This window comes from Notolepis coatsorum (genome assembly GCF_963971535.1).
Source record: "Notolepis coatsorum genome assembly, chromosome: 18".
Lineage (NCBI taxonomy): Eukaryota > Metazoa > Chordata > Actinopteri > Aulopiformes > Paralepididae > Notolepis > Notolepis coatsorum.
The window spans coordinates 54,608,482-54,635,252 of record NC_140182.1 but is presented as its reverse complement, the minus strand read 5'-3'; the positions used below and the strand labels follow the sequence as shown (position 1 = coordinate 54,635,252).

At 42.1% G+C, this 26,771-nt stretch overlaps 1 protein-coding gene across 1 annotated transcript in view; it reads left to right on the top strand.

Moving 5' to 3' along the window:
* Positions 1-26,771, top strand: part of zfpm1 (zinc finger protein, FOG family member 1) — a 186,147-nt gene that overhangs the window by 73,675 nt on the left and 85,701 nt on the right. Inside the window, exon 2 of the mRNA XM_084335210.1 lies at positions 8,874-9,020. Within this exon, the coding sequence (XP_084191336.1) occupies positions 8,874-9,020 (147 nt within the window). The remainder of the gene's footprint in view (positions 1-8,873; positions 9,021-26,771) is intronic.

The following is a 26,771-nucleotide window of genomic DNA, read 5'->3' as shown; positions in this document are numbered from 1 at the left end:
AGAGGGGGGAGGGGGGAGGGAGAGGAGGGAGAGAAAAAACGACGACTTGATGAAATTCCACTATCAGCTCGGAACCAATATGCAAAATATCTCGCTGGAAATCAAATAGCTATTATGTTTTCATTTCCACGTCGGCGTATTGCTTAATGAAGAGGAGACAGATCAGACCAGCAGAGAGGGTCTGCAGCAGCCGATAACCAAGAGAACAGCTCCCAGCTATACGCACAGAGTGACGCTCCGAGTCACCAGAGCGCTGCTGCACTGAGGGAGGGGAGGGGAGGGAGAGGGGAGGGGTGGGAGAGGAGGAGGAGGAGGAGGAGGAGGAGGAGGAGGAGGAGGAGGAGGAGGAGGAGGAGGAGGAGGAGGAGGAGAGAACGTGATAGAGCATAAGGAATTGGAATGAGGGAGAACACTCACTGAAAGATGGCAGGAGGGGTGGGTAGAGGGAGGGATAGAATGGGTGGAGTGGAGGGAGTTAGAGGAGCAGATGGATGGAATGAGAGAGGGAGAGAACGTGATAGAGCATAAGGAATTTGGAATCAGGGAACACACTTTCGCAGAAAGAAGGGAGGGAGCGAGACAGAGAGATGAGGCGGAGGAATGGATTGACGGATGAATGGATGGACGGATGGATGGATGGAGAGAGAGAGAGGGAGTCCAGAAGTATGAAACACCTCAGCACAGTATTGGTACCTTTTTAATGTGCCGCTTCCGGGGAATTTGGCCGTTTGAAGTTGGGTGTCCTACTGTCAGGCACACACCCACCCTGGTGACGACCGTGGCCCTTGTTTCAAGTGCGTCAGTGCCCCCACCCTGCACCCATGAATTATCCTCAGTACACCTTATCGTCACATTGTAATCATTATCATAAGTATTATAATCAGTAATCACTCATTCGTATGATTTGGCTGACGGGGCTCTGACAGACGTTTTCTACGGATGAGCCCTTTTTTCTCCTGCCGTTTTGTCTCCACTGTACTACGACTACTACTATCTGCATTCTCCCTTGCCGTTTCCTGTCTTTCTGTGTTTAGTCTGGATGTTTTTCATACAGTTTGTCAGACACATCTATTCCTTGGAAGCACAGTGGTCACCTAACACATCTGTTGACTATATTCAATTTATACCTATCTACTGCCTTCACTGTCTACAACCGCCGTGCACTGTAATCATAACTACCTACCTCAACCTATAGTCTACCCATATATTACTGTTTATACCTGTATGATATCCATGTACACTAATACTATTATACTGTATATATATATCTATAACTGTTTGGATATATCTGCATATATCCCTGTTCACTTGTATTGAATTGAATTGAAAATCTTTATTTATACCAGAGGGGATACATACTTGTATATTGTGCAGGCCTGTACGCTGCGACGAGATCGTCGCAAATTGCCCCCTAATTTGGCCGGTGCGAATGAAAAATTATATCTACTCGCAAGCTTGCGAATAGTGATTTCACCCCTTCATTCGCATTTCACTACACTAACATTAGCCTACAACCAGGGCTGTACAGGCGACATAATGTTGCGGTTGTAATTTCATTAGACAGACCAGCGCGGACATTTAATAACATGCAATTTAATTGACACGAGCAATGGGCTAACGTTAGCTGGTGGTCCCGAGTGAAGCAGGGACGGCGGAGCTATAGGCTAACGTTAGCTGGTAGTCCCGAGTGAAGCAGGGACGGTGGAAAAGTGAGGAAAGGGGGTGGGTTATATTGACAAGTGACAACGCTTGACAACAGAAGTTTAAACATAACTTCATATTTATTAGTTATTCGTTTCTGTATATCATCCACTGGGACTTTCCATCTCCGTGTTAGACTATTCCTGTTTACATTCGAGTGTGACGTCATCACCTACGGCAGCTTAGACGATCAAAACGCGAACCTAGAACAAAACGCGGGGGGGGGGGGGGGGGGGGCTGGCTCTCTTGTGCGTTCTCGCCCCCTCTCTCTCTCGCTCTCTCTCTACATTCAATGATTTAAAGTAGCCAAACGTTACAGACAGTATAAATACTAACTGGATAGTTGATGATAAACATTTAATTTCATTATCTGAAATATTCTAAAATCATTAAGTCTGCTATAAGCCATTATCCCTTTGTGTGTAATTATTATTTTCTCACAGTAGATATATATATATATATATATATATATATATATATATATATATATATGTGTGTGTGTTTGGCTAAAGTGGATAGAAAACACAGTACTGTGCAAAAAAAGGGCACCCAAGAGTTTTTATATAAATAGTCTTAGATGTAAATAATTTTTTTTATTAGTGTGTCAGTAGACTACTCTTAGTACATTTTCATTAAATAATTTTTTAAAGCATCTTCATGGTTTAATAATGCAAACATATGTTGCAGGGACTTATTATAATCATCATATTGGCGTGACTGTATGCATCAAAGGGTTAAATCAAGCATTTTTAAGTGCTTTAGGAAATGTCAAAATATTGCGATATATATTGTGTATCGTGATATGGCCAAAAAATATCGCAATATCATTTAGAGGCCATATCGCCCAGCCCTACTATAATGGTAAAATAGTTATTTAAAAATTTGCCCCTAAAAAATATTCTTTGCCCTAAATTTCTCATTTAGGGGCAAGTGTGCCCCTAGTGAAAAAGCTTAGCGTACAGCCCTGTTGTGACGACCCTCCCCCCACACTGTGTTGTCTTCCTCTGCTCTGGCTGGCAGAGCTGAGCTGGGGAAGGCTCGTCAGCTAATTGGGGCACACCTGGGCCGGGGTGTCCCAGGCAGGATATCGGAGAGGCGTTATTTTTTTTCGTAGACGCATTTCTGTCAAGACGCTCTCTGATTGGCCGACGCCTGTTTCTACACTGGTTAAGCTTAGGCACTCTTTCGAAGTTGGTTAAGGTTAGAGTTTGTCTTAGAGCGTGACGGCAAGTTCTTTCGACGGTTAAGCTTAGGCACTCTTTCGAAGTTGGTTATGGTCAGAGTTTGTCTTAGACTTAGAGCATGGCGATAGAACGCCAGGTAGTTTGCAGGCTGTTCAACGCGGAAATGGGCAAAGACACAGCTCGTCACGCGATTGGGCAAACGCATCAGTGGCCAATCAGAGAGCGTCAGTCAGTGGCCAATCAGAGAGCGTCTGCCAGAAATGCGGCTACGAAAAAAAATAACGCATCAGAGAGAGGCTGCCTCTGATCTCTGGCGAACTCCCATTTTGTTTTTGGTTCTTTGTTTGTCTGGTTGTTGTTTTTGGTTATTTGGTTCTTTGGTTGTTAATTTTGGTTCATTTGTTTTGGTTGCTTTTCTTTGCTTCACATTCATGCTACACATACACTCATCCACACACTGCTGACACACTGATACTCATATATATTGGCTGCTATTTTAGTTAATTAAATAAATCTTTTGTTATTTCTTAAATTGTGCCTGTGTCTCCCTCTTCTTGTTGCGAGCTTGAGCCAGTTTGTAACAATATATTATATCTATATCTGTATATCCCATACTCTTAATAGTTATACCACTGGCCAGTATGACCTACTACCATAGTATATTTATACCTGTATCACTGTACATAATTATACTGTACATACATCAGTTTAGTATATATTACTCAGTAGCTTGCTGTTTTTATAAAAAAAAATGAGTGCCCTACATTTTTTTTAAGTAGATACAAAAATCATGTTGGTTTGCTTTCAACATGACTGTAGGTTTATATATATGTTCGTTAGGCATTTAGAGGATAAATATACTACAATACAACAAAACCATTGCAGAAAATTAGTTCTGCCATATCCCCATATGAACTATAGATCGGGAGAGATCAATCAGCCCGGAGGCCTACATTTCTTATCACCTCCGTCACCAACTTTGGTGACAACCATCACATTTCACCTGTGGTGTACCCCCCTCCACCACCCCAATGCACCCTGGGTACTCCATCAGAGCGTTAGATTTGGAGATCTGCAGGGCGATCAATAAAGTCACAGGGATTTCAGATCCGTCGAAAAATCGATAGCTTTGCTTGGGTTTGTCATTCTGGGACTAATCGATGGTGGTCGTTAAGACGCTCGGATCTTAAAGAAGAAAAAAAATATATGATTTTTATTGAACTTGAATATGATGGATCTGTGGACTGTTTCTGCTCTGTGAGAGAGAAAAAACGATGCTTGTCTGAAGGGTTGGAATTGTAGCTGTTGAACTCAGCAAGGAGTAGCTACATTAAAAACGTGCGAATAAAAGGACGAATGAAAAAAGAAGTTGAAATAGCCTTTCCCTCATCATCAGTCATTTCTCCTTCACTCAGATCAATAAGTGGCTCCTCTCCAACACATGACTCCATGTCAGGTAGTTTAGTTTCTCCCTGAAGAGCACTCACCAAAGAACCTCTTCTCTCTCTCTCTCTCTCTCTCTCTCTCTCTCTCTCTCTCTCTCTCTCTCTCTCTCTCTCTCTCTCTCTCTCTCTCTCTCTCTCTCTCTCTCTCTCTCTCTCTCTCTCTTGCTCTCGCTCGCTCTCTCTCTCCCTCTAAATACTATACTCCTTTTGAAGTTTTTTTTCTTCTCTTAAGTATGTGATTTTCTGATACAAGTGCGCTTTTTCTTTCTCTCTCTCTCTCTCTCTCTCTCTCTCTCTCTCTCTCTCTCTCTCTCTCTCTCCCAGTGGTTTTTTTGGGGGGGCAGGGGTATTTTTGTGTGTGGCGGGTTATTAGCGTGAGTGCGGCGTGCGTGTGTGCTGTTTAATCAGGCTTGTTGAGCAGGTCTGATGTGTTGTCTCTGTGTTTAATCAGAGAGCTGCTCGCTGCAGGTTTGATGTGGTCCGGGAGTTAATAAAGCATAAAGCAGTATCTTCCTGTTCCTTCATCCACTAGGGCACTTCGTTCTTCCTCTCTCCTTCTCCCTCTTCTTCCTCCTCTTCTCTCCTAGACAGACAGCCAGCGCGAGGTATTTTCACGATACCACCTTGTCACACCGGCGATACCGATTAGAAAGTACAAAAACGTTTTAAGTCCGATACTGGAGTATCGATCCCGATCCGTCGTTTTACTGAACAGTGCAGACAAAAATCATTGATATATAGTATAATGCATCCCTCTCCATCAGCGAGATCAGGCATGTTCCTGTGCGAAAACCGCAGAGAATCGAGTCTCTTTGCTTTGATTTGATCCTTTTTGACCTTTTATTCTTGGTATTGGAATTTTAAGAATTTTTGTGGGACATATCAGTATTGGTATCTGTGCATCCTTACTATACAGCGCTCATATATTGCTTACTTACACGCCTTACTTAAAAGGAATTACACTAATTTTTTAGAATTCTCATAATGTTCTTCCTGTGGCCCCAGAACAGTCAACAGCCCTCTTTCAATCAATGATGTAAAATCTGGGAGTGCTCCATAGACAATGAATGGGGTTCTGACCTTATGGGGCCATAAAATGTTTGTGTGAAATCTTACACCCAAATGAGCTTTATATTCTCTAAAACCTAATTTGGGTGTAATAGCTCACAAGCTAAATGAGATTTGTGCCACTTGGAACTGGTCATTTTCTATTCTAATCATTTGATTGGAGGGCTCAGGTTCTAGGTATCATGTAAGAAGGATGTGTCGTTTACCACGTGTGTATTTCCTGTTTGCGACATCTCGTGTGACTTTGTTTGAAACACGTTCAGTTGAAACTTAACTTAAGTAACATGTTGTCCATAATGTCATGCACAGATGACTGCTCTCAGGTCTTCTTGATCCATGGAGGTAAAAAATTGCTGAAAACTTAACTTATATATATATATATATATATAGGCTCTGTCTTTCATTATTTCTGCCATCTCCTGAATTAGTTCAGTCCAATTTTCCTATGGACATCCTGCAGAGCGCGAGCCTGTTACAATTAATAAGGTTTTAACTTAGAAAAAGGGCCAGTGAAGTAGAATGGACTGTACTTATCACACAACGCTCCTATCCTTTCTGCCAACTATCCTGAAGAGAGTGGGAGAGAGAGAGAGGGAGAGAGGCGGAAAGAGAGATATTTCTTCTTGGATAAAAAAAACCGAGAGGCTAGAGCAGAAATTTCCTTCTGCGCCATTTGATGTCTGAAAGCTGCGATGTGGCGATTGATTCATTAAACCAGAACAGTAATGAGGAAAGAAATCATAATTCAAACTTACATTTTTAAACACGAAATATAATTGGAATTTTATACAGAGAAGTCCCTTTGTACAATAATGATTAAAAGAAAATTAATTGTATGAAAATGTCCTTCCAGATACTGAAAATTAGATCTAGCAAAAGCTCAGACGACATAGACGTAATTCAAAAAAATATTGTGTACTGGATCGATCCCCCCCTCTTATTATCTCTCTCTCTCTCTCTCTCTCTCTCTCTCTCTCTCTCTCTCTCTCTCTCTCTCTCTCTCTCTCTCTCTCTCTCTCTCTCTCCTTTTTATACTTTTTATTTTATTTTATTATGGACCAAATCTAACTGTGTTAATTTTATCTGAAATTAGAGTGAACCATGCAGGCGTGGAAGTTGAAATTAGCCTAAAGATGTTTCATTTACAAAAAGACAGAAACACTTTGTTAGCCCGCAATTGTTTCCAGGCATTATCTCTGCCTGCTTTTAATTGCTTTGGAAGTGAAATTAACAGAATTAGAAAAATTGCCTTTCCCCTTCTTCTACAAGGTTCTTTCTTCACGGGCATTGTTGTGTGCTTTGTGTAGATTATATGGCCCTTTTGTTCTAGCGGTGTAAATATATACGCCCCCAGCCATGGCTTTAGCTCCGAAACAATTCCTCTTCCGTTCATCACAACGTTGATGAAAATTAATTTACAACCTGTCTGGATCGAGAGAGAAAAAGAGTGGGGGGGGGCCTTGTTTCGTCCTCCTGTGTGAATTTCATTAAGATTGAATTCTTTAAAAACAACAAGCCCCCCTTGACTTTTCAGTGACAGTGTCATTCTGTATAGAGTTGTTTTCTGAGGCATAGCCGTTTCTCTTTAACTACACCAGTCCCTAATCCTCTTAAGAGGAATGCTTTACCCTGAATTAATAAGTATATCACTGTGTTCTCACGGGAGTCGGTTCTGCGGGCTGGAATGAGGCATGTCATCTGATGTGATTGAGCATAATAGAGATGGGGCCTTCATAATTAGAGGGGTTTCATATTCATAGAGCTTTGACTGGTTAATAATAACGTTTCCTGAAAAGACACAATAAAGTAATTTTCACAGAGAAGGGAGAAGTGGCTGAGGTCTTTTAATGTGCTGCTCAAATTAACACTCAAGTTACGGTGTTTGTAGAATTTAAGTACTTTATTTGTGAAATAATGTAGTTGGATCTATCCTGAAAACAATTCTGAGAATACATATTAATGTGGACTCATAGCACTTGTAATCACACATTTTTATTTGTATTATTGAGTGATATTCTTATTGCCTATAGCTGTATTCCAACTTGAGTTATATCATTTATCGAGTATGATGACAGTATTATTACAATGAAACTCATAAAAAAATCCATGAACGCATATTAACTGGCTTTATGATTTGTTGTATTTGATCTTCAAACAGCCTAAAATAGATCAAAAGTGGTGAATAATTCTGTATAATTGCTATGGTCAGTGAGGGATTAAGAAACTGTAATTGATACATATCAGTTGTGGGCTAATCACTCTTTTAGCTACAATTTTAGGTATAGTGCAATTTGGCTTAAGGTCCCCCTTGGCTCTTTGCTATTAATCTTCCGGATTAGACCATGGCATTGTATCAAATTATTGAAACAGATTTTTTAACAAATCATATATAAATGGATCAACATTAATGTGTTTAGGGACTGGTTTACTACTCTGCTCTCTAATATAATAATGTTCTTCAACATTTTGAATTCCCTAATTTATTTATGTATTTCTTATTTTAATTTTTGGTTTTTAACTTTTTCTTTTTTTTGGGTTGCCTCTCATTGCATAAGCCAGTTCACGGTTAATTTAAGGCCCTTGAGAAGAAATCTGAAGTCAAGTCACCTTTTTTTCCACAAAGCTAAATAATATTCTAGTGTCTAGTGCCATTCACATAGACTCCTGTAGTGATATGAATGTGGCACACGTGCTGCAAAGTGACTGTAATGAGTCATGGCAATGGCATTTTTGTCATATCATTAAGGTCGAGCCTATCATGGTTAATATGTGGCAACTTGACACCTTTAGCTATTAGATATTGACATGTCTTGAAAGAATATGAACTGCTGTGCTGACTTGGAATTCCTGGTAAATATCAATGGGTGCTTGTTGTCAGTTTCCATGTTCATAGATCCTTGCGTTCTCAAAGAGTGTAAAGGTGTAGAGATGCTGCTAAGCCATTTGTAAGTCGTTTATTGGACAATTTGGTGGGAAAAACACATATTATACACATTTTTATTAAATATAGAATATGCTTTAAGGGTTTAAAATACATCTGGACGGGATCTTTAATGACTTGCTTGGTTAAATAAAGGTTAAATAAAATAAAAACATCACAGACGCAAATACAACTTCTGTCACATAGCGTCATTCCTTCTTTCTCTCTATCTCCCTGCTCCTTTCACTCTTATATCATCTAATAAAAGCAGAATAGCCACAGAAATTATCGTAAAATAAATAAAATTTTACTGACTGCAAATTCTGTTTCCCCCCCCCCCCCCCCCCCCCTGATTCCCTTACTGAATTAGCATCCAGCATCACCAACAATATAAAACAATAAATTAAACTTTAAACCTGGATGTTTCTGTGGTTTATCTGCAGGCTATGGGCGCATGCCAATGTACTGTCTACGTTGTAGGTCACCACCCTTTGTAGCATGTTGTCACTTTGCTGTCTTTGTACTAAATCTGTCGCCGTTTTTCTTCCTGCGTAGGTTCCATTGGGGATCTCGATGGCGGTGAGGAAAACACACCTGATGACCTCAGCCTATCAGGAGAAGAGGGCGGAGCCTCGGACCCAGACGACTCTGCGGAGTGCGACAGCTCCAGTCCACCGCCATTCACGCCCCTGTACAACGAAGGTGAGCTAGACTGGAGATTAGTACACACACACACACACACACACACACACACACACACACACAAACGGCACAATCTCACAGTTTTAAGGGGTTCTTCTCTCTGCAATTGTCACACAAGTGTGCTTTTCTTTCTTTTCTCTCTCTCTCTCTCTCTCTCTCTCTCTCTCTCTCTCTCTCTCTCTCTCTCTCTCTCTCTCTCTCTCTCTCTCTCTCGCATCCCTTATTTCTATTGTGAATGACCAGAAGGGTCTCTCTGTCTTCTCTCTCTCTCTCTCTCTCTCTCTCTCTCTCTCTCTCGTTCTCTCTCTCTCTCGTTCTCTCTCTCTCTCGTTCTCTCTCTCTCTCGTTCTCTCTCTCTCTCTCTCTCTCTCTCTCTCTCTCTCTCTCTCTCTCTCGTTCTCTCTCTCTCATCCCTTCTTTCTATTGTGAAAGACCAGAAGGGTTTCGCTGTATTTTTTCTCTCTTTCTCTTTCTCTCATGCTGTGAATGACTGTTGGAGTGTGTGTTTTCTCCCCCCCCCCCCACCTCTCTTTTCTTTAAATCCGGTGAATGACTAGTGGAGAGTGCAACCGACCCCCCCCCCCCCCCCTCTCTCTCTGTGAATCTTGTGAATGACCCGTGGAGCTGTGCCAAATTGCCAGGCAGCTCGTATGTCCCGTCAGTGGCTGTTGCCAACATCTCCTCTTCTTCCTCCTCCTCCTCCTCCTCCTCCTCAGCGACAAGAGCCACTGCATTTGACTCTGACCTGGGGCCATAACAAGTCTTTGTTACAGAGTGTCTTGGCAGGTGCTGCTGTTGAACTAGCCACACACCCCCCGCCCCAAACCTTTATTCACCACTAATTCATTCAAACCTTGTAAACCAAGCACTTACAAATACTTAATTGTCATTACCAAGTTATTTCCATGTTATTACACTGTGATTAGTGTACTGTAATATGAAGTAACATGGTGGCGCATTATATGCAAATATGAAGGGAGATGTTTTTCAGACAACCCATGTATTTGTAGTTAGTAAAGTCGATCCAAATCATTGAGTGTGAAAGTGATATATCACAAGAAAGTACTCAACCTCTACCGTCTTTAATATGAATGAACACTAATTCAAAGATCAAAGATCAAATAACAAACTCAGCAAGGCCAACGGCTTCTCTGTTACAGTGGGTGACAATATTGTCACAAGGAAAGATAGATAGACGACAGAGTACAGCAACTTGCAATGGGCCTGGTTTACAAGATGCACTACACCAGGGGTTCCCAAACTTTTCAGGCCGCGACCCCCAAATAACGGTGTCAGAGAACCGCGACCCCCACTATTATAAAAAGAAAAAAGATTTTTTTTTTCTTTTTTTTTTTTATACGTAAATGGAAATGTACAGTATGGTTGAAACATGCACACGTTCAAACGCACACACACTCATAAGCATTGGAGGCTTTTAACCAGGGCCGGACTGGGGAAATCATTCAGGCGAGGAAATTATAGTGCAAAATATAGCCCCAGTCAGGCCACTTTTTAAGCAGGGGGTCTGTGGGTCCCCCACCAGGAAATTTCTTGTTACAAAGACTTCATTTCCTGCATTCTGGTGCATGAATTTCTTTATTTGTACCCTTTAAATGCCAGTGTTTGTGATGGCATCACAAATTATTGTTAAAAAACAGGCTATGTATGATTAGCAACAACACTGATTTTGATGGATTTTGATGGATCACATGCGGCTCCCTTTGTGTGTGTGTGAGAGCAAGAGAGAGAGAGAGATAGTTCTCCAACTTGTGTGAGTTGCAGTGATCTCCTGGTTGTTCCCCACCTAGGTTATCTAACTATTGCGCTGCTGCAACTAGAAACACTGGCCTGGCCTGCTTCTAAATTCAGTGGCCTGACTGCATACTTTTTTTTATTTTTTTATTTTGGATTTATTAAAAATATATATATATATATCATTTGGCGACCCCCCCCCCCCCCCCACACACACACACTTTGGGAACCCCTGCTCTAACTTACCATCTTTAGATAATAAAGTTTGAAAACACTGTTCCCCTATAACAGAGTTATGGTTCTGTGAGGTACGCATGTAAACCTCCCTTCCCCTGTAACTATAACAGAGTTATGGTTCTCTGTGTGAGGTACGCATGTAAACCTCCCTTCCCCTGTAACTATAACAGAGTTATGGTTCTCTGTGTGAGGTACACATGCAAACCTCCCTTCCCCTGGCTGTAACTATAACAGAGTTATGGTTATCTGTGTGAGGTATGCATGTAAACCTCCCTTCCCCTGGCTGTAACTAACAGAGTTATGGTTCTCTGTGTGAGGTACACATGCAAACAGAGTTATGGTTCTCTGTGTGAGGTACGCATGTAAACCTCCCTTCCCCTGTAATATCAATGTTCATCCTGATCTTGCTTAAAATAATGTATGTAAATAAAGTACTAATCAACCACAGGAAAAAAGGTACATAATGTACGTTATGTTATAGCCATAAGTAATACATTTACGTATTGTATCAAAATTTCACATTTACAAATAAGTACATATAATACATAATCAAAATACTTTTCAGAAAACATTTAGGTTCCCCTGCTGGGAGTCGAACCCTAACATTAACCCTAACTTAACCATAACCATTAAGCAAAAAAATAACCTCAACTCTAACTATAATCATAGTTAGATAGTGGTGAGAGCACTCACCCTGGACTGCTATGATTGTTAGTTCAACTCCTGTTTGCAGTGTTTGTTTTTCCACTTTTGCCGATACAATATGTAAATATATTACTTATGGCATTATATACCTTTTTTCCTGTGGTCGATTAGCACTTTGTTTACGTTTTTTGACAAGACCGTGTTGCAATGTTGTACGTCAACCAGCTGAATAAGGTTTAAAGAGTGGCTTAGAGTGACAGCAATACGTTGTACAGCATCAGTTTAATGAACGCCCTTTGAGTCCCCGCTGAGGGGGGAGGCATACTGTACTTCCTGTGGTCATGTTGGAATGTGAGGTTATGTAGTAACGGTTTAACGTGCTCTGCTGTGGAAGTGTTATTCAATAGCAGCCATTGTTCAAGTCTTCACCAACTCACTGGCCAGGAGCCAGAACTACTTACTCTGTGGAGTGATGGGCACAGGTCGTGCTGTGCCTCCATAGGCCGCTAGTCCGCTAATTGGTCGTTAGGGTCGTAGTCAACTGTGGCTGTATATGTTTTTGTTAATTATTGTTTTTGTCATTTTATTTAAATGTTTTATGCTGAGGTCAAGAATATGCTTTGGCGCTAGATAAGTACTACATTGAAACAGGACCTTTATACTGTATTAATTTGCAGAATGACAACAATGTAAGAAACACAATTTTACAGATTTGTTGATCATCTGTTAATCCACAAAATCCTACAACTATTAATCAAGTGAGAATTGTTAGGGTCCAGTCGCAGGGCTTCAAGCCCGAACTGTTTTCAATAGGGTCTTGTTGAGCAATCCTTTTTCTTTACATGATATGAAAGTACAGGTTCATACATTCAAAATAAGCCATCACTTGTACGAATCGGGCAGATACTTTTCAATCTGTTTTAGGCCATGTCCAGACTAAAACGATTTCGGTCGTATCAGGCAAAGTATTTGATCGTTTGCACCTTTCAGCCACACGGAACTGCGTTCTGGCAGCCTGAAGACGCTACTTTCTGATACCAGCTTTCAGAGTGCGCAATTCTGAAGACGCCCCCCATTGCGTCACCATCTTTACAAGCGAAACGCGTCTTCTCCTGAACCGATGACGCAATAGCCCACCTCTTCCTCCTCCTCATCACCGGCTGCCTGTGAAGCTGTACTCGCGCCGCAGTGTGTCTCTCCTATCCGTTGAAAACTAGCGTCGGCTCAAAAGCACAGAACCGGACACAAGTTATCGGAAACAACGATTGTCTGGGGTTTTCAAAATAAAAGAGCAACGTCTAAAACAGGAAAGACATTTATTTTGTACATTTGTGGCACGTACTTATTATCTTGAGACGTTTTCGTTTTTACTGAAACCTTTTTTTAAATGAAAATGAAACTAAAACAAAAAATATCAAAATCGTTTTAATAGCACAGATAGCTAGCCCACAGGCCACAGCCAACACAGATAGCTAGCCCACAGCCAACACAGGTAGAGAGAGAGAGAGAAGACTACCTCTCGAATGACAACCTTGTTAGCTTTCTGTATCATAACGTTAGCCTTCTGTATCATAACGTTAGCTTTCTGCATCATAACGTTAGCTTTCTGTATCATAACGTTAGCTTTCTGTATCATAACGGTAGCTTTCTGCATCATAACGTTAGCTTTCTGCATCATAACGTTAGCCTTCTGTATCATAACGTTAGCTTTCTGCATCATAACGTTAGCTTTCTGTATCATAACGTTAGCTTATACTCTGGACTGGATTGATAGCAGGGCTAGTAGGGACAGCTAGGCTACTGCAGGTCTTCCAGCTCTTGGCTAATTGCTAACAGAGCCAGCTAGGCTAGGCTACTGCTAACAAAGCGGAGGACACATTCACAAAAGTTCCCAAAACAGGATAAGTAGTCCACTGTTTTTTAAAGCAGATTAGATACTACAGACCTTTACAACTGGTAGTACAATTCCTTGTCAGACAGGAGAATGAGGTTATAAAAATCCATTAAAATCCAACAAACATTTCAGGAGCTGTCATTTCACACAGATAGCCACGCTAGCTTCCTAGTTCCTCCTCTCCTCAGCAAGCAGCTAGCAGTGTTAGCACTCAGTTGGCTAGCAGAGCCACTTAGCCAGTTAGCTCAAACTAGCAACATTAGCACCAGTGGAATTCGGCGATTCCACACAGAAAACAGTCAACACAGCGTTTTCACTTCCCTTTAGTTGACTGCATCCTCCGATGTACATCGTCATGTATCTCCCTCCGTCTTGGCACCACCTCGACGTTGGTTCGATATCCCACGCGGGTACTTTTCTCTGCATTCCGTCTGCCCGTCCGTCTTTTGGTGGCGCGTGTCCGGTAAATAATTGTCCAAATATCTAGCAGTTGATGAACTTGGGAGTCTGTTCCTAGTTTATCTGCCACACGTTAGCACTCGATAACGTAGCTTAGCTAAGGTAAGATAAGGTAGCTAGCTAGCTAGGTTAGCTAACTACAAGAACAAGAAATAACTAGTAAAGTTAATTTCTTGTTCGCTGTGTCCCTCCCCGACTGAACGTTCTAACACGCAACACAACGTTCATCTTAAGTTCACAGTCCATCTGCCGAACGTCCTGGCGTAACCTAATCACTATACTTGGTATAGAGTCACTCTCATATAGATAGCTAGACTAGAGCGCTATTTGAAATGGATGCACGTTAGTATGAGCTAACACCGCTCTGTGTGCAGCACAGTCACATTACTTCTTCTTCGGAATTAATGGCGGGTTGCAACCACAGAAAGGCGCATACCGCCACCTGTACTGTACATCCCAGCAACAGGGGCAGATAAGCATGTTAATCAAATAATTTTATATATTTTTTTCTTCTCTTCCCGCGAGGCCCTAGGGGAAGCGCGAGGCCCTGTGCAATTGCACTGCTTGCACGCCCCTAGCGGCGGCCCTGGTTGATGTGAGAGACAAAAAAAGAGAGTTATATCCCCACACAGGGTTTCCACTAAAGGAAGGAGAGGAATAGAGGCTTTGGTATCACAAAAAAAAAATTGTTAACTCTTAACACTGTAAAAACATTTAGGGCAGGCTGGGTCAGAGGAGATATCCTACACATAGTGGGAAAGACTTTGTATATGCTCTTAATATGTATACACCTCTTCAGTGGATTTGCGTTGGTAGGGAACAGCTTGGGCCCAGGTTTACTTCCTGTCAGCTGTTGATATTAGCAAAGCACTGCAACAGGAAATAAAAAGGGGGCATTATTTTACAAAAAAAAACTAAAAAAACATCCATGAATCTGAAACACCATACAGTTGGTGTCATATACATGTTGTTGTTGTTATGGCTGTCGTTTAGCAGGTACAAGAGTGATGATTCTAATAAATAGTCTCGCGACCAGAGACTTAAAACACCACCGACGGTCAACTGCCCATGGCCTGCTGAGATTCCCATTATTGATACGCAGACGCGCGTCTGCCTCCCTCTTTAATGTCCTCGCCTCGCGCTACATTGCAGTCGGATGTAATTTCCCATACCGGCTGCCGCTCTCATCGCTTTACGTCTAAACTATCGAGAGGAAATAAATAAAAATAAAATCCTTTTTCGGTTCAATCTTGCTCTCTCTCTCTCACTGAATCTACCCCTCCTATGCACCTCTTATCCGCAGCCTCTCTTGTACTCCCTGATAGCAGAGTTTTCACTCATATTCTTTTGAGTTATTCAACATTTTGCTACTTTTTTTTTTCTTCTTTTTTTTCAGAAAGAATTCCCGCTCTTGTGAAATTTGGGGGTTGGGGAGATAAGAGTCTGTAGGGTTGGCTTGGTTTGATAAAGCCATGGAAATACTGTCAGGTGTTAATCGAGACTAGATTAGAGATTACCCAGGGTGTGTGTGTTTGCGTGTATGTGGGTGTGTATTATCTTATGAGGATGAGAGAATTCAGCAAGAGTGTGTGTATACAGTATGTGTATGTGGGTGTGTGTCTGTGTTTGTATGCATGTGTGTGATGGGTGCATATGGGTGTTTGTTGGTCGGAGTTTGAATGTCGATTAGACTTTAAAATTATTTTGTCTTCACCCCCCTTCTTTTATACACCCCCCCCCCCCCCCACACATACGCATGCCCCTCCCCTTCCTGAACAGAACGAGAGCCAGCAAAGCGACACGTCACCCTGTTGATTTCTCTCTCTCTCTCTCTCTCTCTCTCTCTCTCTCTCTCGCTCTCTCGCTCTCTCGCTCTCTCGCTCTCTCGCTCTCTCGCTCTCTCTCTCCTCTCTCTCTCTCCTCGCTCTCTCTCTCCTCGCTCTCTCTCTCTCTCTCTTTCTCAGTCTCTCTTTCTCTCTCTCTTTATTTTCAATCTCTGTCAGTGTCTATCTCGTTTTTCCTCTCTCCCCCTCTCTTTCTCCTCCCTCTGTCAGTATCTCTGTCTTTCTCTCTCTCTGTCCTCTCCATCCCTCTCTCTCAGTGTCTCTCTCTCTGTCCTCTCCCTCTCTCAGTGTATTTCTCTCTCTGTCCTCTCTCGCTCTCTCCCCCTGCCTCCTTCTCTCCCTCTGTTCTCTCCCTCTCTCTCTTTCTCAGTGTGTCTCTCTCTCGTGTGTCTCTCTCTTTCTCTCTCGCTCTCCCCTGCCTCCCTCTCTCCTTGTGTCCTCTCCTCTCTCTCTCCCAGTGTGTGTCTCTCTCTCTCCCTCTCTCTCTCTGGGGTTCCTCGGTTGCCCAGCGCTGCCATTATCAGCTCTCTGTAAATCAGCCATGTTTGACGAACCTGCTCTTTCAACCTGGGATCAATAACAGGTCTTTATCTGTCCTGCACTGGCTAATAAAGACCGGTCTCCTTATCCACCATCTGGGAGAGGGAGACACACACACACACACACACACACACACACACACACACACACACACACACACACACACACACACACACACACACACACACACACACACACACACACACACACACACCACACACACCACACACACACACACATTGGGCGATAACCAGCCTGATAACTTTAGGGAGAAAAACACATTCTTACCAGTAACAGGCCGGGCACTCTGTTCTCACCACCCGCCCCCATCCCTCGACCCGACCCACCCACCAGACCTGATAGAGAGAGCAAATATATTAATTCACACACTGATACAATGGGGTGACACACACAGATACGCCCACACACTTTGAGAGACTGAGAGAGAGAGGGAGAGACACACTGAGAAAGGGAGAGGACAGAGGGAGAGAGAGACATCTGTTCTCTATGTCTGTGTGTTGTGGTGTGGCTCCACTTCCCTCCATTTTCCTTTTATTTTGTTCTCAGAATTGGTCCTACAGTTAAGGTGTCCCGCCACACCGGTCCCCACTGAAACAAGGTGCCACATTGTGTTCCTTTTGTAATATTAGACATATTACAATACATTGCTGTTCAATTATAATGCATCCTATTATTTCCCACAACCTCTTCTTATTTCATGGCAGAAACAGCTTATATATGAGGTATTATGTATCTATTTTATTTATTTATCAGCCTATCTGAAATTGTGGAGGGCTGATCTAGTAAATGTATGTCTGGAAATACATACATGGGACACAGGTCCTTCCATTGTGGTACTTTGTAGAGTTGTGTGTATAGGACTAGGTGATATAGAAGAACAATTATATCACATTATTTGCTTTAGTTACAGTATGTACAATCACATGTCAGATTATCCAATCAACATCCGTCATATTGGACTGTGGGGTGATGGGAAGTGTGGTGCAGTATCAAACTTAAACATTCTGCTCTTCATCATTTTTAGAAAAACATGATCGCGATTTACAAGATAAATGATTGCTACATTCCCCAGCCCCTGGGTGTGTCTGCTACTTAGGGGGAAGTGAACCTGACATATGTATCTAAACGTTATCTAGACTAGAAAGTGTGTATTCTCTACATGTCCTTTGAAAGAGGGTGTGTAATACCTGTATACCTGCAAATATACTTTGAATCCACCACCACCGGCCTGCTCTCAGTCATAAGCACCCGTTTGTCTCTGAGAGGACTGGTGAGAGGACTGGTGAGTGAGAGGACTGGTGAGAGGACTGGTGAGAGGACTGGTGAGAGGACTGGTGAGAGGACTGGTGCAGATCCTGGGTAGTTGGGTTCATACAGTTTCACTTATTCAGTTGATCTGACATTTGACGGTATCAGAGTTGAGCATAATTAAATTAGTGCGTTATGCGCTTTGAAAATTTAGGAAAAACGTGAAAAAAAGTCAAGACCCAGTACAAGAAATACAATTTCCATCGTACATTTCAAGAACGAAGGCTACAAAGCTGAGAGGGCAACGTTACCAAATCAAAATAGTCAAAACAAATACACAGAATATAGACCGAATAGAACGGTTGGAATTACAAACTCATGATTACCTGACTTGTAACAGTAAAATAATTCAATAATAAATAATATCTCTCCATCAAAGATTATGAACCTACACAATTACTGATCGTTTGATCTTCACTGTGCAGCTGCAGTGACCTCACTCCCCAGGTCATAGTTGAGATGAGCTGCTCCACCATGAGCAGGTCGGCACCTTGCACGGTCGCCTCCGCCGTCCGTGTGTGAATGTGTGAGTGAGTGGGTGAATGTGAGGCATAATTTGTAAAGCGCTTTGGATAAAATGTTTAAATAAAAAAATAAAACACAGGGAAAAGAGCACAGAGGGGGATGGAGGCTGCCGGGAAGTTGGCAAGTTGAGGTTGTTGGGTGACTTTGCCCCGCAGGTGTGACAGAGGAAGTTGTCCTTATCAGGTTGATGGAGACTGTCTCTCTAGGGAGGGAGGGAGGGAGGGGAGGGATGGATGGATGAAGAGAAGAGGAGGAGGAGGAGAGGGAGGGAGGAGGGGGGCGCTGGCAGAAAAGTGTCTGTCGACTCCTCCTGATACCTGGCTCCCTGTCGCAGATGATATGGGAGATAATATTGATAATATTAAATGCAATAACGGTGTCTCCAGTCCCCCCCTCCTCCACCACCTCCTCCCCCCGCCTCAACCCCCGCAGGATAAAATCAATGTGCCATTCAATGTGATTTATAGCTGAAAATAATGGCGCTGTTTAGGCAGGGAGCTCTCTGCGTGTGTGTGGATACTTTTGTGCCTCCCAAAAGGGGAGGTATATGTGTGTTTGTGTGTACTTTTGTAGGACTACACTGTCTGTGTGTGTGTGTCATATACAGTATGCCTGCCTGTGTGAACGTGTGTGTGTGTGTGTCTGTGTGTGAGGTTGAAAGGTGGATGTGATTTTGAAGATGGATGGATGGATGGTGTGAGTGTGAGTGTGTGTGTGTACCTACATTTTTTGTGTGTGTAGTTGTTGATTTATTTGACGATGCAGATCCAATCTCCTCCCAACGGTTACATTAATAACGTGCGAGGGCGAACGCATCACGTGGTGTGAGCTGGGGAGACGTTTATGGCTGGTATCGATCGGTCCGCTATCGCTGTTTATCGGAGCGGGAATGCGAGGGTAAACACGGCCTTTGTGCACACAGCTGAGGTGTTATCGGGGTGGGGTGATGGGGAGGGATTTGGGGAAGGGGAGAGAGGGAGAGGGACAGAGAGAGGGAGCGAAGGAGAGAGGGAGAGATAGAGAGAGAGAGCAGGGAAAGAAAAAGGCTGCGGAGGTGGAGTTGAAAGAGAGTCATTTATTTGGAAGAGTGAGAGATGTGGGGAAACGGGAAGGGAAAGGTGACCGGGTTGCGTCAGACCTCTGGCTCGGGGTCCTACAGTACGTGCGGCCTCCTGATGTGAAAACAGGGTCCCCAGGAGAATTGCAAATAATTTTAAATTGACTGTAATGTAATCTGTTTGGCTAATCCGAGTGAGTAATAACCACCGATTGCTTTTGGACCACACGGTTACCCCTGGGAAAACAATAGTGGCTGTATACTAGTATACACAACTGCTATTGAATAGCTGAGCCGCTTGATTACAGCCGCACCCCCCCTCCAGATGAATTAGTCATTCTTTATACACTGTATTTATGATGTGCAATCGGTACATGTCAGCATGTTCATTTGGAAAATGCTGAGGTCACAATATTTGTTTTGGGCCTCAATATGGGGTCATCTGCCAAGACAGGTTGGGACAGTGCGGTGAGATTGGGAGGGTTACTTTTCTAATGCAATCCAAATCACATCAGGTTATGCCAACTGAGTAATGTAATCTGATTACTTTCAGTTACTTTTGAATCAGAAATCATATTATTATAACATTAATCTTATGATTACTACGGTTTAAAATCTATTTTTATACTGACCAGGCACTTTATTATGAAGGTACTTGGCCTAATATGTGTGTTTTATTTGTTTTGTTTATGTATTGCTCTGTCTTTTGTGGTATTGTCAAGTATTTTATGTCACGCTGTTATTTCAAATCAAATTCTTGTGTGTCCATTATGATGCATTTGGCGAATAAAAGTGATACTGATTTAGTCTCTGAAATGTGTCAAATATGAGGTTAATCGTGCAAGTGATTACAATTTACCGGCTGTCATATGAATAGCATTATTGTCATTGTTGTCACAGCCATGATCAACCAGTTGTGCTAAACGTACTGTATGATGATGATCTAATCTGATTAGTCTTATTCAGTAATTAATCAATGGTTTTTGTTGGTAAACAGAGTCATGTAATCCCATTACATAAACCCCAGTAGGATCTGTAATCTGATTACTGTTTGTTAGTGACTAATCAATGAGTTATTTTATTTATTTTTATTTGTAAACAGATGTATGTAATCCCATTACACAAAGCCCCCAGCAGGGCCTGACATTGTGTCTGTCTAGCTCAATGGGTAGAGTGCTTGGCGCTCGGAGCATGGCACCAACACTGCCAGGGTTTGAGGTACGATTCCCACAGACGCATGCACGTAATCGTTCCTTTGTGTAGTACAGGTAGTAGAAAAGTGCTGTGGAAATGCAGCCATTCAATTGAACACAAACAGTCAACTATAGTTTTGACTGACAAGTCTGTCAGAGCTACTAGTACAGGGGTCTCAAACTCACGGCCCGCGGGCCAATTGTGGCCCACTGGATTATATTTTGCGGCCCCCTACTTGACATCAAAGTTTAGTTTTAGTGCGGCCTGCACGCAACTTTTTGCCGTGTCGTTGCGCGAGTTGGATGTTTTATTTATTTTATCACTTGTAGGCTACCATAGTGCAGGCTCATGACAGCAACGTTACGTTAGTGACTTGGTTGAAAAGTGATTCCGGAGTGATACCAAGTGGAAGGAAAATATATATATCTCCGCTATCTCCTCTGCAAGCAGTGCTCTGCCTGTCCGGCTGCACTGCTCCTGTCTGTGTCTGTCTACTCTGGTCCAATCACATTCAGCGTCTCGTCAGTGTTTTTTTCCCCCACCCACAGTCTACGAATCAGAGGCAGAGTAGGGCGGGTTTTCACGGAATGCGTGTTGTCTCTTTCAAAGAGTCCGAGTCAGAGCGAGAGTTGACAGCGCATCTACAGGTAGTCTAATCTGCAGGTACTGTAGTTTCGCCAGCAGGCAGTTAGTAGAAAAATGTGGCATGTTCAAAGATGGCCAGTAAAAGAAAAGTCGACAGTGAAAATCGCTGCAATTCAAAGGTGAATGGACTGAAAAATATGCGTGCATCCTCCCAGCACCAAACCAATGTGCCTAATTATGCCAAGAAACGGTAGCTCTTGTGAAGAGTGGCATATTTGAAACGCGACTACGAAACAAAACACAGTTATTTTGATGCAACCTTTCCTCAAAATTCACTGTGGAACCACAAAGATAAATGGAATGAAATCATCATATCAAGCTGCAAGCAGAATTATTGTTAAATCTATGTCACAACGAGAAAAAAGCAACCAAGTCCTCACTCAGTGGCATGGATATTGGCTAAACACAAGAAGCCATTCTCTGATGCATAAATAATAAAATAATGTATGACTGAAGTGCATTTCCATAGCTGTGGATGAGTGCACTGACACCACTGAGAATGCTCAGTTGCTGGTGTTTGTGAGGTTTTATGATGAGGCAAAGGGGTAGTTTGTTGAAGATGTATTGCGCCTGACAAACCTGAGAGGACACACAAGGGGGGAAGACATAAGAGGAAGCGCTGCCAAGTCTCTGGCAGCAAGGAGTAGGTAAGAGAAGCCTATGTGCTGAAGAACCGTTCATGTTCTGAAGAACTGTTCATGTTCTGAAATGTTATTGCTAAAGATTGAGAAGATTGGATCAGTTGTCCTTTTTTTTGGAATATTTGATGCCGCCCAGCCTCACCCAGACTCTACCTCCAGCGGCCCCCAGGTACATTGAGTTTGAGACCCCTGACTAGACACTTCGGCAGGTTGCCAACCTTTATTAATTCAGTAAATTTTTTATAAAATAAACAAGACAGAGTCTAATAACATTTACATTTTACATTTTGTCATTTAGCTGACTCTTTTATCCAAAGTTTTGTACGACAAGTCAGCAGGAAGGGCACAACTCTATCAGCTGCGTAACAATGTTCATCGAAGTGTTCAAACTTGAGTGCTTCTCTATGATGACCCTCCTGGAGCTCGGACAGGAGTGGGTCTGAGGCGGCCAGACGACATCTGAGCAGAGGGATCTTGAGGATTTGTAGTTAGAGACCATTGACCGGAGGTAGACGAGAGCCGTTCCCTTCGCTGCGCGATATGCCAGGTCGAGGCCCTTGAAGCGGATTTGTGTGCCGATGGGGAGCCAGTAAAGGTCCCTAAGAAGTTGGGTAACATGGGCTGACTTTGGTAGGTTGGAGATCAGGCGGGCGGCTGCGTTCTGAATGAGTTGAAGAGGCTTGATGGCGGTTGTCGGTAGACCAGCTAGTAGGGCTGTACCGAATAGTTTGAAGCTTCGTTAATAATGTTGACATTCAAATTCTAAATCAACATTCTAATTTTCTACTTTTAATAAAAAAGAAATATATATATTATTTATTATATATATTTTTTTTATGTGTATTCTGTTTAAACCAATGGGGTTTTTCTTCACAGTTGCAGATATAGATTAGGCTACACTAATATTATAGCATTATTAAATAGTCTAATTGTTTTTTCAGCCTGTTATTCGTTTTAACTTTCAGCCTGTTAATAAATATGTGTCGTTAATTCAGTATTTAACTTTTTGCTAATTAAAAACACAAATGTTATGGACATCTAATTTAATTCTCTGCTTATTTATTAATATATTGCTGACGCAGTTTTTTTTATTTTGACGTGGCATTGATCCATTGTTCTATTGAAGCCCATTACCACCATCCTCTTGCTAAACAACTTGTACACAGCATTGTTTTTATGGGTGCTCACAAGTAGCTGTTTAATTTGGTCTTCTGCCCATATGTCTATCAGGGCTTTCACCTCGTCATTCGCCCACGTCTGTCCACGAGACATGTTTACCGCGTGCTTGTTTTGCAGTGAATGCGCGCCGCGGTGTTTGTTTTTTTACTTCTACCCAAGATGCACAGTTTATCAGGTCACTTCCTATATTTGGTCCGCGTTTGGTCCGATGAAGCGAACCGAGACCTACGTTTTCAGGTGGACCAGAGTTTGCGTGTTTGGTCCGCACAAGAGTTCGACTGAGCATTCGCACCACCCCAAAAAAAGCGGACTATCCGAGAAAACGAACTCTGGTCCGATAGTCCGGACCAAACAGCTCTGGTGTGAAAGCACCCTTAGAGGGGAACGAGAGAAGAGAGACAGGACGATAGTTGTCTATGACGGTGGGGTTCATGGTTGTTTTTTGAGTGGTCTGACTCTGGCTTGTTTTAGGGAGGCGAGGACCACCCCCGAGTTGGGGGATGAGTTGATGGTTGCCGTTACGTAGAGCCATATGAAATCAGTTAAATTTTTTTCCAAATTCCATAATTTTTTTTCCTACTTTCGTTTTTTTTGTTTTAATATTTCAGAATTCTGTATTTTGCTTTGTACGCTCATTTTACCATCAGAAATAGTGTCTAATAAGTGGGAATGAATAAATGTCCACAATTTAATAAGATATAACAGTCCATTTAACACTTTGAGTGCCACGAGGTGGCGCCAGAGTTAGCGCTTCAATGCCACCATCGGCGCCAATGTTACGCTTAATATCGCCTAATCTATGTTTTAAATTATGGCTATGTGTCTAATCTGCCCGTCGCTTATCAAAGAATCCTTTTCCAGTCAGTGCTGTCAAGGCAGATTGGTTTTTTATCGCTTCATTTCCGTTTGAGAGCATTTTGAAAAGCACCCGTTTTGAGGTAAAAAACAGTTCATTCTAGACCATTCTATGATAATCGTCTTTTACTGGAATATTCCAGAACGTTGATATTTGTCGGCCTATTTATGAATCGTTTTCAAATAAACGCTAGATGATCAATATTATACGTGCACGCAAGCACATTCGAGCCACGTGCGGATAATCGCCGTGTTCATTTCCTCTTGGACTTTTACAGTGAAACCGAAAGAGCCCATTTCACAAAACAGCTTATATCTTCATCAAAATTAGTCTGATTATCCTAACACTGATAACATAGATTCCTTACCTGACATCAGATGGTATCCAACTGGTATATTCCAATTCCTGATCACCATTCGAAAAAATCGATGTATGGATCCAACGTGTGTACAGTGCAGTACATGATTCCGCGGGTCTCAGAGGCTCCAGAATGAACTGTGCATCAGTGGACTGGAAAATGTGGAGTATAGGATTTTTTTTCCCCATCCATTTTCATTGAGTCCATTCCAAAATCCCTTATGTCATCTGGGAGACGATAGGGGGCGCTTTTTTCCACATCTGATCGCCGGCGGCGCTCGGGTATACTAGGGTAGGCTCGCGTGATGCAATATGATTTCAGATCGCTAAAAAAAAAAAAAAAAAAAAAAAGTTCAGAGAAATCTCGTGAGTGGCTTTCAACATAACTATCGGAAACCCGAGATATCTCGTGAGTGGCAGTGAAAGTGTTAATAGGGCTGTCTTAAATACTTCGAAGCTTCATTCGATGGGCATGGGATTCGAATATGAAAATAAAATTCGATTATTAAAAAAAGAAAAAAAGAAATTATATATATATATATATATATATATTATTTTTTTTGCAAAATCAACTCTGCCTCTCTTTGTTAATTACAACAAGCAATGCTGTTTGTTATTTAAGATGAGGTCGGACTCGTCACTGACAGATGTGTTCATTGTGCTGCTTTTATAAAGCCTCAAATGACGGCTTACAATATTTCATGAAAGTGTTTTGTTTGTCTAAGATTTAAAAAGGTTTAAACTTTACAGCACTAACAAAGTTGAACAAAGTGCTGTACAAGTCCCACAACATAAATGATTATTATTATAATTTTTTTTTACAGTTGATTCCATTTTTATTGCTCAATTCCACGATTCCATTCGCGATTCCGTGAACGCGGATTTCATATGGCTCTACCGTTAGGAATGGGAGGATATCTGGTGCTATGGTCTGGAGGAGTGGGGAGGGTAGCGGGTCCAGCTGGCATGTAGTGGGACGGTTCAACGTTACCAGTGTCAGGGCCTCTGCATCTGTAATGGGAGAGAAAGATGACAGAGTGAAGGATGAGGTTCTTGATTCAGAATTTGGAATGGGTGGGGGTTGGAAAAAAGGAGCTGCAGATGTTTTTAGACTTTTTTCTCAAAGAAAATTGCAATGTCTTCGGCAGAGAGAGAGGGGGAGTGAGGAGGGAGGACATGGTGGCGTGCAGTTTGCGAAGGTTCTTGGCCGAGACCTCGATTATATGGTGAAAGAAAGAAGCTTTGGCAGTAGTAATGGTTTTGGAGAAAGCTAATAAGAGGTTGTGATATGTGTTGATGCATTGCATATTAATAACAGGCATGGCTTCCCTGTGCAAGCTTTATCTACAGTAGGCCACACTGTGTCATAGACGCGAAGCATTCTTGCATAAAGTGCTAACATTGTGTACCATACATTGCTATCATTGCTAACCTACTGATCCTCATTGCAACAAAGATGCGGGACAATGTTAGCTTAATTTAGGCTAGTAGGAGCTTGATGGTGGATGCTAGCTGCCAACGTTAGCACCAGCAATCCGTGGGATTCTGTAACACAAGCACGCTCGTTCACAAACGTGTATAAATTCATCATGAATTATAGCTTGGGTTTCTTTTGAATCTTTACTTAGTGCAGCAGCAAAGCACACGGGTTGCTTTAAAGTTTAGTGGTTGTGTGGCGCTTTAGTGACTTAACCAGACAGCTAGTGATAGCTCTGTATTGACATTGTGTGTTGAAGTGTGACTGTGGATATTAGAGGAAACTGCACCTAGTTAAACATGGTGGATAGGAGAAAATAGCAACATTAGATACAAATGTATTGTCTTACCACTAGGGATGGGTATACCGTTCACATTTGAACCGATATGGTACCGATACCAGTACCTGTGAATCGATACCGGTACCCAACGGTACCTTTTTTCGGTACTTTAGTCTCTAAAAATGTAATCTACCTACCTCAGTTGTAAAAAAAAAAATAACCACAAATGACCACACTTTCGACCGTTTTCGGCTTGCCATTGCCCCGACTGCTTTGTTGTTGAATCAAGTCAAATCCTAGGTAAGCGTATATTGTGTGTGTGAACGTTGACATGAAAAGAAAAAAGTTAAAAAATAAAGAAAGAAAAGTGTAAAAAAAAAAAAAAAAAAAAATCTTTTTTTTTACAGTACCGACAACGGTATCTCACGTGAATCGATACTCGGTAGTTCCGACGTGTTTCGGTAAGTACCTTTAAAAGTACCGAATTTGGTACCCATCCCTACTTACCACACAAGTACAGTACAGCGAAAATAAGTTTGGCATCCAACCAGAGTGCAAATGTAACAGTAACGTGGAATAGTAATATACAATGTGCAGGTGATTAAACTGGGTATAACATATATAAATTAGTACTACTGGGTGTAGTGCTAGTCAGATGTATATACAGAGATGTAATATTGTGATACAGGTATAAAGACAGTGTGGTAGTAGTCATACCTCTAGAGGTTCTAACCTCTACTATATTCACCAATAACCAATTACAGGCCGGTTTCTCTCCTTTTCCAGTTCTCAAAGATAATGGAATAATTATTTACTGCACGGTTGGACAGTTTCATTGAT